Source organism: Panthera tigris, chromosome B3, assembly GCF_018350195.1.
Source record: "Panthera tigris isolate Pti1 chromosome B3, P.tigris_Pti1_mat1.1, whole genome shotgun sequence".
Classification (NCBI taxonomy): domain Eukaryota; kingdom Metazoa; phylum Chordata; class Mammalia; order Carnivora; family Felidae; genus Panthera; species Panthera tigris.
In genome coordinates this window covers 47,813,742-47,826,518 of record NC_056665.1, presented here as the reverse complement: position 1 = coordinate 47,826,518, position 12,777 = coordinate 47,813,742, and the positions used below count along the sequence as shown (strand labels likewise).

Genomic DNA, 12,777 nt, shown 5'->3' with positions numbered 1-12,777 from the left:
TCCATATCCTTCTTTTTGACGTAAGAACTCACAGGAAAATGAAATAAATACTAGGTCCAGAAGTAACCTATTGGTACCTAAGAATGCTATTTACAAATAATAGTTATCAAGGGTAAACATAAAAAGGCATACATAGGTATGCTTGTATAAACACACACACCAGTGATGTCTGCAACTTACTTGGAAATGTGTGAAAAAAAAATAGTTTGATATATGATATCAAATAGATGTATGATAAAGTACAGTAAAATGTTAATGGTAGAATCAAGGTGGTAAGTATACAAATATCTGCAGTAAAATTTTTAAAACTTTGTTGAATGTCTGAAAATTTTTGTAACAAAATGAAGAAACAACCTTACCTAATATAAATGTCAAGCTACATAACCAATGAAAATACCAATCAATATGTCTTGTTACTTTGTTCTTGTTATGTACTCATTAATAGGATGACAACTACTAATATTCCATGTAACACAAAGATTACAAAGTAAAGGTCATAAAATTTAAAGCATACATGTCTAAATCTTCAAAATTACACTGGAAATTAAATTTGTAATTTTTGAAGAGGTTAAATTTTGAAATCAGAGACAACATGTTTCCTAGAACTGGTATTTCTCTAAAGAAGATCACTTTTCCTGCAAGGTAAATGTTCCAAAAATTACAAATATGAATTGAAAGATCTGAGCATTAAATAAGATTAATATGGAAGAGGTCAAACTAGACAAAACATACTGAAGTGGTACTTCTTGTAAAGTGAAGAAAAATAAAATTCAAAAGCAGCTAAGAATGAAAATAATCTCATGAAAATTCCTAAAACCCTGATAATATAAGGGAAATGTTAATTTTCCCTTATTTGAAATAAAGTTTGTCCTTTCTTAAGTTATCTTAAAAAGATACAACTAAGTGGATCCAGGAGTCAACTCTGAATTACAAGAAAGAACAAGTTTTTCAAACAGGACAATCTGCCTTTGTTCTTTAGTAGAAAGTATTAAAATTACTTATCTAGAATGGCACAGAGAAATACAAGATAAAGATACAACATTTGTATCTTTAGCATTCCAATTTTCAAACACAAATAAAAATAAGTATTTACATACCTAATATTATTTTTAAGAATTTTCAAGCAACTGAAGCATTTAAAGGTTGTGTGAGTCTTCTGTTCTTCCTGAACATCTCCTTCATGTTTTCCATAATAAAAGTCATTAACTAACATGATCAGTTTTCCTTTCTCTGAATCAACAGTCTTATTTTTATTTGCTGTACTTGAAAATTCTGTTTTAGCCAGTCCTAAAAAGTTATTTATCATGTCTGGACAACAGTACTGAAAGAGAAAAAACATAAGTCTTATTTAACACTTAAAAAAGATTGGACATCAAAAAACAACTGTAAGTTTACAACAAGGCCAGACCATGTTAAAACTATGCTTGGTAAATATCTGGGAAAATATTCACCAAAAGTTTGTGGTACATACTCACATTCTAATAACAATAAATACCTATTATCTTAATAAACAACAACAAAAAATTTTTAAAGAAAAACTTTAAAATGAGAACTTGGTTACTGACCTAATAATTTTTTTCCTTGCAATTTATCTTTTTGGATATAAATATTGAATAATAACTTAAATGCTTAACTGAAACTAAAACTTATTCAGGGTGCCTGGTTGGCTGAGTGTCTGACTTTTGATTCAGCTCAGGTCACGATCTCAGGGTTGTGGGATTGAGCCCCACTTCAGGATCCATGCTGGACATGGAGTATGCTTAAGATTCATTCTCTCTCTCTCTCTCCCCTCCTCTGACATTCTCCCTCAACCACTGCACATTCGCCCACTCTTAAATAAATAAATTAAATAAATAAAAAAACAAACCTTATTCATTTCACACTCATGTCAAGATAGAGTATAGATAGGAAATGTAGGTTATATGCCATAATGTAGATGTTTCATTATCAAGTGATATATGAAATTTCATAATATCTAGTTAGAACTAAAAATTGAGTACAACTAATTTGCCATTGCCCAGACTCAAGATGCTAGAAAATGTATGAGTTAAAAAAAAAAAAGCAGCAGTAGTAACACCCTGAAATCTAGAATGCTTAAATTTTTGAAGGGGAAATTTAGTTCCTCATGAGTAAACTCAAGATGTCACATAAACTGGTTCTAAAGTGGAATACTTTCATACATGAGCTTTTTTTTTCCCCAACAAGATTTAACTAATTCATTTATTGTACATCATTTTCAGTTGTAGAATTTCTCCAGGGCAGTTTTTCTCAAAGGTCAGTCCAAAGAAGACCTACATTAGAAAAACCAGGAGTACTTGTCAAAATGCTAATTCCTGGGCCCACTTCAGATCCATAAATCACAATGTCTAGATACAGGGCCCAGAAATCTTTATTTTTCAACAAGCCACCCAGGTAATTCATTTATAATATAAACCAGCTGACTTAAACTCTTCTTAAATGTGTTACTTAGTAAATTAATAACAACATTAAAGAGTTTGAAACTCTATAAACACAACTCTATTCCATTTCTAAGGTAACATCCATCTCTTCTTCTGCCACATCGAAATGTTAAATCACTGGTAAAATGTTCTGAATCACATGAGAAGCTGTTCCAAAACAGGCCTATAACATTTCCTTCAATTGCATTTATGCTTTTCATCTATCAGTTCTGAAACCTTTAAGAAAAAAAACACCAAGAAAAATATCTAAAATAGATCTATTTTAGATCTAAAAGAAAGGGGAAAAAATACTGAATAAAATGGGCCCCAAAACAATGACATAACTTGTGATTTAGGAGTTAAGGTTGCATCCATAAGCGAATTTAGGACAAATACATTAGGTCCTTAATACTACATGATCCTCTGTAGTCAACCACTCAGAATAAATACAGTTGAAATGAAACCACAATGAAAAGAGGGAAATGAGAAGGGTTTTCTCTATATGTTTCTAGATATTCCTTATGACACACATAATATTTAAGAGCTGAACACTAGGTAAGTCAGGCTATTTCTAAGGACTTTTATAGGGCTAAGTTCCTTCTAAAACAGGCTGGTTTTGAATTTAAAGATAAATGGAGAAAAGGATAGTTCAGAGTAAATCCATCAACACTATCAGAAAAAAACTCAAAATACATATCTTATTACAAGTGATGTGTACCGTAGTATCATTTTGATAGATAAAACCGCTGACCTTAACTGCAATTTTACCATTGGAGTGATCTCAAACAATGGGAAAAATTATAATGCACCAAAATGATATATATGGAATAGTGTCCCTAATTAGAAATGTGGACAATCACATATATTCAAACAACAAACCTGGTTTTCAGACTGTAGGAGCTATTGAGTCATATTTGAGATTCAATACTTTCCTGAAATCTACAAAATAAGTAGTCTATAGTAGAGTGTGTTACAAGGTTATATTTTTCAGAAACATCTAATTTGGTACACCCATAAAAGGTAAAGTTACCTTAATTACTCATAAATTACGATATACATAATAGATGATCAACCACTTTCTGTGCCTCCATTTTTTCTTTTAAATAAAACAGGATCCGATTTTAAAAATAAATATTAAGTCTCAAAGTGTCTTTATTTTTTAGTATAGTTGTCATACAATACTACGTTAGTTTCATTCACAGTATCTTTTTTTTTTCATTCACAGTATCTTTTAAGCAATGTTTCAGATCCCTGTAAGACAGATGAGTAATAAATCACTGAAAACCAAGAACGGACAACCTAGTTCAGAAAATTTAGTAACTGAGAGAAAAGCACAGAATCCCACAGAAAATATCCAGAAGTCAAAAGGCAAGAAAGCAACTTAAATGAGAATTAGGCTTAGAAGGAAGGTTTTACAGGAGGAGAGAAAAAGCTATGGATGGTATGGCTGAGGTATGGTCTAAGATCACCTGGTCATCTTTTATTCAGTCTAAAACCCTTTTGGTTCTAGCCCTTCACTGTAGCTCTAGGTTATCCCTTATTGTCCTCGGTTAGCCACTCGAAAATGTTAAACTTTAATGCCATACACTGTAATTTTAAACAGTAGATACCATCTTAGCACCATTTTCATCTTCAGTCCTCCCAGTAGACGGCCATGTGCTAGTGCTTTGTTAGTACCTAAATATTTAGGTAAGATTTTCAGAACAAAGAAGGAGAGATGCTATTTTTAAACACTAAAATACAGAGGTGCCTGGGTGGCTCAGTTGGTTGAACGTCTGTCTTCAGGTTCAGGTGATGATCTCACAGTTTGTGAGTTCAAGCCCCCTGTAGGGTTCTGTGCTTATAGCTCAGAGCCTGGAGCCTGCTTCTGATTCTGTCTCCCTCTCTCTCTGCCCCTCCCCTGCTCACACTCTGTCTCTGTCTCTAAGAAGTGAATTAACACTAAAAAAATATTTTAAATAAAAAAATAAATAGTAAATTGGAAGTTCCCATATGATCAGCCTACATAAGTCAACATTTCCCCCTTTTCCTAGGACTCATCCAAAGCCACAACAACCAAATTCTAAAAATTTCACTTTCATTGAAACTAAGAACCATATAAAATCCACAGACTCTACAACATATGACAGCACTACCCAAAGCAGCCAAGATAAGACAAAAGACATGCAGGTGGAAGTAGAACAGAGAAGTCAAAAGGACCCAATAGTAACAGATCTTAGAAAGTGTCAGCAAAAATTTGCTAAAGATGAAAAACACATCCTGAAGTGCAAAGCTATATCCTTTCTTCGCAAAAACAGGTGCAGAAGCTGGGGCAAGTAGGATGACAGAAGTCCCTCAGACTTCATTTGGTACAGAGAAGTAGACAAGGCAATGCTATAAAATCAGACACACAAGTCACATTTGCAGGAAACCTTCTGCCCAGCAAAGAGTTATTATATAAACCAGCTAATAGAATGTGAGATTATTATGGCAACCTTGGCTTCCCTAAAGGAGCTTTGTACAAAAGAGCTAGCCCAAGAAAATCCAACTTATTCTTCACTATGATAGAAACTTACATCTGAACAAAAATACTTTAGGATAAAAGAAGGAAAACGTAAAATTCAGACAAAAACGCCATGGAGCAGATGCAGATGAAAACAGTGAACAAAATTTTTGTTGCAAATTTTAAAACCTTAATGACACAACTGTGTCTATTTGGAAGACCATAAAGCAAGAAGAGATGGCAAGACCAAAAAGACATTAAAAAGAGTAGCAAAACTGAGGGAAAAGTAAGGAAATAAAATCAGAGAGATAAAGAGAAATTAGACAACAGTGGTGAACAGGCATTGGAAAATAAAATGAAGGACACAGAGGTTAATAATAATAAGAGCAAATAAAAAAAATTAAGTGTTAAAAGAAGAAAACATTTATGCCAGACAAAGGACATCAAATGAATGCATATTGGACAACATTCTCCTCTCCCCTTCAAAAGGCAAAATAATTACATGGAATAAATATTTTTAAATATTAATCAAGAAAATTACACTAAAATAAATTCTCAAATCCCAACACTAAGTCATGTCATTATAAAATTATCAGTCTTCCAAAATAAAGAAATTCTATGGACTGCATGCAAAAAGGTCAAATCACTTACAAAGGGCAAAATAATTCAGGCTTATCCCAGATTTCTCAACAGCAACATTCAATATTGTAAAACAGGAGCACCACAAACAAGATCCTCAAAGTAGGATCCAACTTACTTTATATCTGGACAAACTGTCTTTTGAGAATGGATAATCGAACTGTTTTGAATATGAAAGACATCAAAAAATGCTGTTCCCAGGCCATGTTTGAGGAAATTACTAGAGGATGAACTTCAGCCCAACAGATAACTAAAACCATGACAAACAGACTGGTAATCAACATATTTACTGTGAAAAAAGATTAAAACAAATATAGAAATAAGGTTAACAAAGTCAAATGCAAATGTTATATGCCCTGGCAATGAAAACATTATACAACCAACAAATAAAAACTGGGAGGGGGTAAAAGGACAGTAAGCATAAGTAAGCTTGAGAAAGGTCATAGACTGCCTCACATATAATAGCAGTACACCAAAGAATATCATTTAGAGCTACCAAACGAAGTAGTATATGTATGAGCAGTTTTAATAGTACAAAGATAAATACTCAGAAAAATAATAATGACTAAAATCAGGCAGGAGAGGAGAAGGTAACAACGAGTGGGTTAAGAATACTTTAACCAACTCTAATTTTACAGAATGGCAAAATGAATATAAGACTACTAGAATTATATCAGCATTAAAATTACAAGGGTAAACAAGAGAACAAAAATACAGCTTCCCTAAAAACTGAAGCTACATACATATGAAGCAATCACATGGTGAAAGACTTTTAAAAAAAGATAATAAAAATTGTCACAGAACCAAGACCAAAATAAATCATATCAACGAATACAAGTAAGTTTAACATAAGTGCCAAAACAGAGATTTTCACATAGGATCACAAACCAAGAGGCATAAAGTGATTCAGGTTAAACAATATATTAGGCAAATGGAAACCACAGGAAAACAAGGGTTGTGAGCCTAAAAGTCATCAAACATTAAGACAAAAAAAGAGAATATTTTATATAAATGCTAAAGGAAGAGGAAGTGATCCCCCACCCCCACCCCTGGAGTGCAGGCAGGGACCACATATCATGCGCCATGGAGAGGCACTTCTCCAGTACCACGGCACATAGAAGGGAAGTTTGAATCCTAGCCAAGCACAAGGGCACGGGAGTCAGAGGAGTGAGAAAGACCACCTGGTCTGCACCCAGCACAGCAAGGGCAGTTCAGAGTAATTTGGTACAACGGGTCCATGGAGAAGCAATTGGGAGGCTGGGGAACGGGTCGCCATTTTTCCCCCAACCACTACCAAGGTGGGGCCTCAGGGATTGGTCCTAAGGGCCCACAGTGGAGGGAGGAACTTGCCCACACCAAACTAGGCCCCTCCGTACCAGGTATACTGCATATCTACTGGCGCGGGATAGAGGCAGAGGAACCAGACAGCCCCTCCTCCAGACCAGTGCTGCTGCATTGCCTTGATTAATTCTTGGACAATTCTTGTTACATAGATATATTCTTCCTTCCTTTTCTCCTCCTTATCTCTTCCCTCCTCTAGTCTGGTTACCCTGGTTGTTAGTTTATTTAAGGAGACATATTTAATCCATTCTCTTGATACATATTCCACACCTCCTTATTTACTTTCCTTTCTCTCCCCCCATATATGGGGCTAATCAAGCCCATCTCTGTCTGGGCAACTTTATCTTCATTTCTTTCCCCACTCCACACCCCCCTTCTTTATTTTCCTTTCTCTCTCTCTGGATTAAGCCATTTAGTCTCTCTGCCCAGTCAATGTTTATTTTCTCTTTTTCCTCCCCGCCCTTGTCACTTCTCTCTTTGTATATGCTCTTCCATCAGCACCACCTCCACCCTGTTCTTTATTTGAGGCTGGTGTTTCTTGCCTTTGCTTTCGCATTGTTTTGTTTTTTTCTTTAACCTGCTTGTGTGTTTGCGTGTTTTGTTTTCTGTATGTTTGTCTGTTCACTTTCCTTTCCAAGGCTACTTGAAGGAACAAATCAAAGCACACCTGGTGGAGGGTCCAAAACATCACTACGAGTATGAAAATAAAATAACCAAAGTCACAACAACAGAGAGCAAATAACACTCTCCAAAAAAACACTTCCTGAAGGTCCAGGCCCTGGACAGTGTATGACCCTCCTTTAATATAGCAGTGCTTACAGGTGCAGAGCACATAACAAGTTTTTAGAACTCATAAGGGACAGAAAACTAGCCAAAATGACGAAACAGAAGAATGCTCCTCAAAAGAAATGCCAGGAGAAGTGACAGCTAAAGAATTGATCAATACAGATATAAGCAATATAACTGAACAAGGATTTAGAATAATAGTCATAAGATTAATCGCCGGGCTTGAAAAAAGCATAGAAGATAGCAAAGAATCTATTGCTGCAGAGATCAAGGACCTAAAAAATATTCATGATGAATTTTAAAAATGCTATAAATGAGGTACAAAATAAAATGGAGGCAGCCATAACAAGGACTGAAGAGGCAGAGGGGAGAATAGGTGAATTAGAAGATAAAATTATGGAAAAAAGGAAGCTGAGAAAAAGAGAAAAAAATCCAGGGGATTTAGACAAATTGAGAACGAAGCAATTCAATCAAACAGAACAATATCCATATCATAGGAATTCCAGAAGAAGAAGAGAGAGGGAAAGAGACTGAAGGTATACTTGAACAAATCATACCTAAGAACTTCCCCAATCTGGGGAAGGAAACAGACACTGAAATCCAAGAGGCACAGAGAACTCACTTCAGAGGTAACATGAATGGATCTTCTGCACCACATATCAGTGTGAAACTGGCAAAATACAAGGATAAAGAGAGAATTCTGAAAGCAGCTAGGGATAACTGGGCCTTAACATATACAGATAGACACATGACGGTAGTAGCAGACCTAGCTACTGAAACTTGGAAGGCCAGAAAGGAATGGCAGGAAATCTTCAATGTGGTGAACAGGAAAAATCTGCAGCCAAGAATCCTTTATCCAGCAAGCCTGCCATTCAGAATAGGAGAGATAAAGGATTTCCCAAACAAACAAAAACTGAAGGAATTCATCACCACCATACCAGCCCTATAAAAGATCCTAAGGGGGTCTCTGTGAGTGAAATGTTGCAAGGACCACAAACTACCAGAGACATCACTACAAGCATGAAACCTACAGAAAACACGATGACTCTAAACCCATATCTTTCAATAGTAACACTGAATGTAAATGGACTAAATGCTCCAATCAAAAGACATAGGATATCAGAATGGATACAAAAACAAGGCCCATCTATTTACTGTCTACAAGAGGCCCATTTTAGACTAGAGGGCACCTTCAGATTGAAAGTAAGGGGATGGAGAACTACCTATCATGCAACTGGAAGTCAAAAGAAAGCTTGAGTAGCCATACTTATATCAGACAAACTAGACTTTAAACTAAAGGCTGTAACAAGAGATGGAGAAGGACATTATAGAATAATTACAGGGTCTATCCATTAGGAAGAGCTAACAATTATAAATGTCTATGCACCAAATTCAAAAGCACCCAAATACATAAACAACAATGAATCACAAACATAAGCAATCTTATTGGTAAGAATGTGGTCATTGCAGGGGACTTTAACATTCCACTTACAACAATGGACAGATCATCTAGACAGAAAATCAGTAAAGAAACAATGGCCCTGAGAGATACACTGGATGCAGATATACTTGACAGATATATTTAGAACTCTACATCCTAAAGCAACAGAATATACTTTCTTCTTGAGTGCACATGGAACATTCTCCAAGGTAGATCACATACTAGGTCACAAAAGAGCCATCAATAAATATAAAAGAATAGAGATCATATCACACACACTTTCAGATCACAATGCTACAAAACTTGAAATCAACCACAGGAACAAGTTTGGAAAACCTCTAAATACACGGAGGTTAAAGAACATCCTACTAAAGACCAAATGGGTCAACCAGGCAATAAAAGAATAATTTAAAAACTATATAGTAACAAACGAAAAGGAAAACACAACAATCCAAACCCTTTGGGATGCAGCAAAGCCAGTCCTAAGAGGAAAATACATTGCAATCCAGGCCTATCTCAAGAAACAAGAAAAATCCCAAATAAAAAATCTAACAGCACACCTAAAGGAACTAGACACAGAACAGCAAAAAAAAAAAAAACAACCCAAACCTAGCAGAAGGAGAGAAATAATAAAGATCAGAGCAGAAATAAACAATATAGAATCCAAAATCACAGTAGAATAGATCAATGAAACTAAGAGCTGTTTTTTTGAAAAAATACACAAAACTGATAAACCTCTAGCCAGGCTTCTCAAAAAGAAAAGAGAGAGGACCCAATTAGATAAAATCATGAATGAAAATGGATTTATTACAACCAAATCCCTCAAGAATACAAGAAATTACCAGAGAATACTATGAAAAATTATATGCCAACAAACTGGACAACCTGGAAGAAATGGACAAATTCCTAAACACCCACACACTTCCAAAACTCAAATGGGAAGAAATAGAAAATTTGAACAGACCCATAACTAGCGAAGACGCTGAATCAGTTATCATAAATCTCCCAACAAATAAGAGTCCAAGACCAGATGGCTTCCCTGGGGAATTCTACCAGACATTTAAAGCAGAGATAATACCTATCCTTCTCAAGCTGTTTCAAAAATAGAAAGGGAAGGAAAACTTCCAGACTCATTCTACGAAGCGAGTATTACTTTGATTTCCAAACCAGACAGAGACCCAGCAAAAAAAGAGAACTACAGGCCAATATCCCTGATGAATATGGATGCAAAAATTCTCAACAAGATACTAGAAAATCGAATTCAACAGCATATAAAAAGAATTATTCACCATGATCAAGTGGGATTCATTCCTGGGCTGCAGGACTGGTTCAACATTTGCAAATCAATCAACGTGATACATCACATTAATAAAAGAAAAGATAGGAACCATATGATCCTGTCAATCGATGCAGAAAAAGCATTTGACAAAATGCAGCATCCTTTCTTGATAAAAACCCTCGAGAAAGTCGGAACAGAAGAAACATACTTAAACATCATAAGCCATGTATGAAAAGCCCACAGTTACTATCATCCTCAATGGGGAAAAACTGAGTTTTCCTCCTGAGATCAGGAAAACGACAGGGATGTCCACTCTCACCATTGTTGTTTAGCACAGTGTTGGAAGTGCTAGCATCAGCAATGAGACAACAAAAGGAAATCAAAGGCATCAAAATTGGCAAAGATGAAGTCAAGCTTTCACTTTTTGCAGATGACATGATATTATACATGGAAAACCCAATAGACTCCACCAAAAGTCTGCTAGAACTGATACATGAATTCAGCAAAGTCGCAGGATACAAAATCAATGTACAGAAATCAGTTGCATTCTCATACACTAACAATGAAGCCACAGAAAGACAAATAAAGAAACTGATCCCATTCACAATTGCACCAAGAAGCATAAAATACCTAGGAATAAACCTAACCAAAGATGTACAAGATCTGTATGCTTAAAACTATAGAAAGTTTATGAAGGAAACTGAAGAAGATACAAAGAAATGGAAAAACATTCTGTGCTCATGGATTGGAAGAATAAATATTGTTAAAATGTCAATACTACCCAAAGCAATCTACACATTCAATGCAATCCCAATCAAAATTGCACCAGCATTCTTCTCAAAGCTAGAACAAGCAATCCGAAAATTTGTATGGAACAACAAGACCTCGAATAGCCAAAGTAATATTGAAGAAGACCAAAGCGGGAAGCATCACAATCCCAGACTTTAGCCTCTACTACAAAGCTGTCATCATCAAGACAGCATGGTATTGGCACAAAAACAGACACATAGACCAATGGAATAGAATAGAAACCCCAGAACTAGACCCACAAAAGGATGGCCAACTAGTCTTTGACAAAGCAGGAAAGAATATCCAATGGAAAAAAGACAGTCTCTTTAATGAATGGTGCTGGGAGAACTGGACAGCAACATGCAGAAGGATGAAACTAGACCACTTTCTTACACCATTCACAAAAATAAACTCAAAATGGATAAAGGACCTGAATGTGAGACAGGAAACCATCCAAACCCTAGAGGAGAAAGCAGGAAAAAACTTCTCTGACCTCAGCCGCAGCAATTTCTTACTTGATACATCTCCAAAGACAAGGGAATTAAAAGCAAACATGAACTACTGGGACCTCATCAAGATAAAAAGCTTCTGCAGAGCAAAGGAAACAACCAACAAAACTAAAAGGCAACCAATGGAATGGGAAAAGGTTTTGCAAATGACATTCAGACAAAGGGCTAGTATCCAAAATCTATAAAGACCTCACCAAACTCTACACCTGAAAAACAAATAATCCAGTGAAGAAATGGGCAGAAAACATGAATAGACACTTCTCTAAAGAAGACATCCAGATGGCCAACAGGCACATGAATAGATGCTCAATGTCACTCCTCATCAGGGAAATACAAATCAAAACCACACTGAGATATTACTTCACGCCAGTCAGAGTGGCTAAAATGAACAAATCAGGAGACTATAGATGCTAGAGAGGATGTGGAGAAATGGGAACCCTCTTGCACCGTTCGCGGGAATGCAAACTGGTGCAGCTGCTCTGGAAAACAGTACATAAGTTCCTCAAAAAACTAAAAATAGAACTAACTACCCTATGACCCAGGAAGAGCACTGCTAGGAGGGTACCCAAGGGATACAGGAGTGCTGATGCATAGGGGCACATGTTCCCTAATATTTAAAGCAGCACTTTCAACAATAGCCAAATTATGGAAAGAACCTAAATGTCCATCAACTGATGAATGGATAAAGAAGATGTGGTTTAGGGGCGCCTGGGTGGCTCAGTCGGTTGAGTGTCCGACTTCAGCTCAGGTCATGACCTCGTGGTTCGTGAGTTCGCACCCTGCGTCGGGCTCCGTGCTGACAGCTCAGAGCCTGGAGCCTGTTTCGGATCCTGTGTCTCCCTCTCTCTCTGCCTCTCCCTCACTCACGCACTCTCACTCTCTCTCTCTCTCTCTTTCTCGGTCTCTCAGAAATAAGTAAATGTAAAAAAATTTTTTTTTAATTAATTAAAAAAAAAGATGACGTGGTTTATATACACAATGGAATACTACTTGGCAATGAGAAAGAATGAAATCTTGCCATTTGCAGCAATGTGGATGGAACTGAAAGGTATTATGGTAAGTGAAATAAGTCA

At 36.1% G+C, this 12,777-nt stretch overlaps 1 protein-coding gene across 4 annotated transcripts in view; it reads right to left on the bottom strand.

The window, feature by feature from the left end:
• Positions 1–12,777, bottom strand: part of ZNF280D (zinc finger protein 280D) — a 139,782-nt gene that overhangs the window by 75,516 nt on the left and 51,489 nt on the right. For all 4 annotated transcript variants that reach the window (XM_042988791.1, XM_042988793.1, XM_042988794.1 and 1 more), the window contains exon 10: positions 1,098–1,321. In XM_042988791.1, coding sequence (XP_042844725.1) covers positions 1,098–1,321 — 224 coding nt within the window. The remainder of the gene's footprint in view (positions 1–1,097; positions 1,322–12,777) is intronic.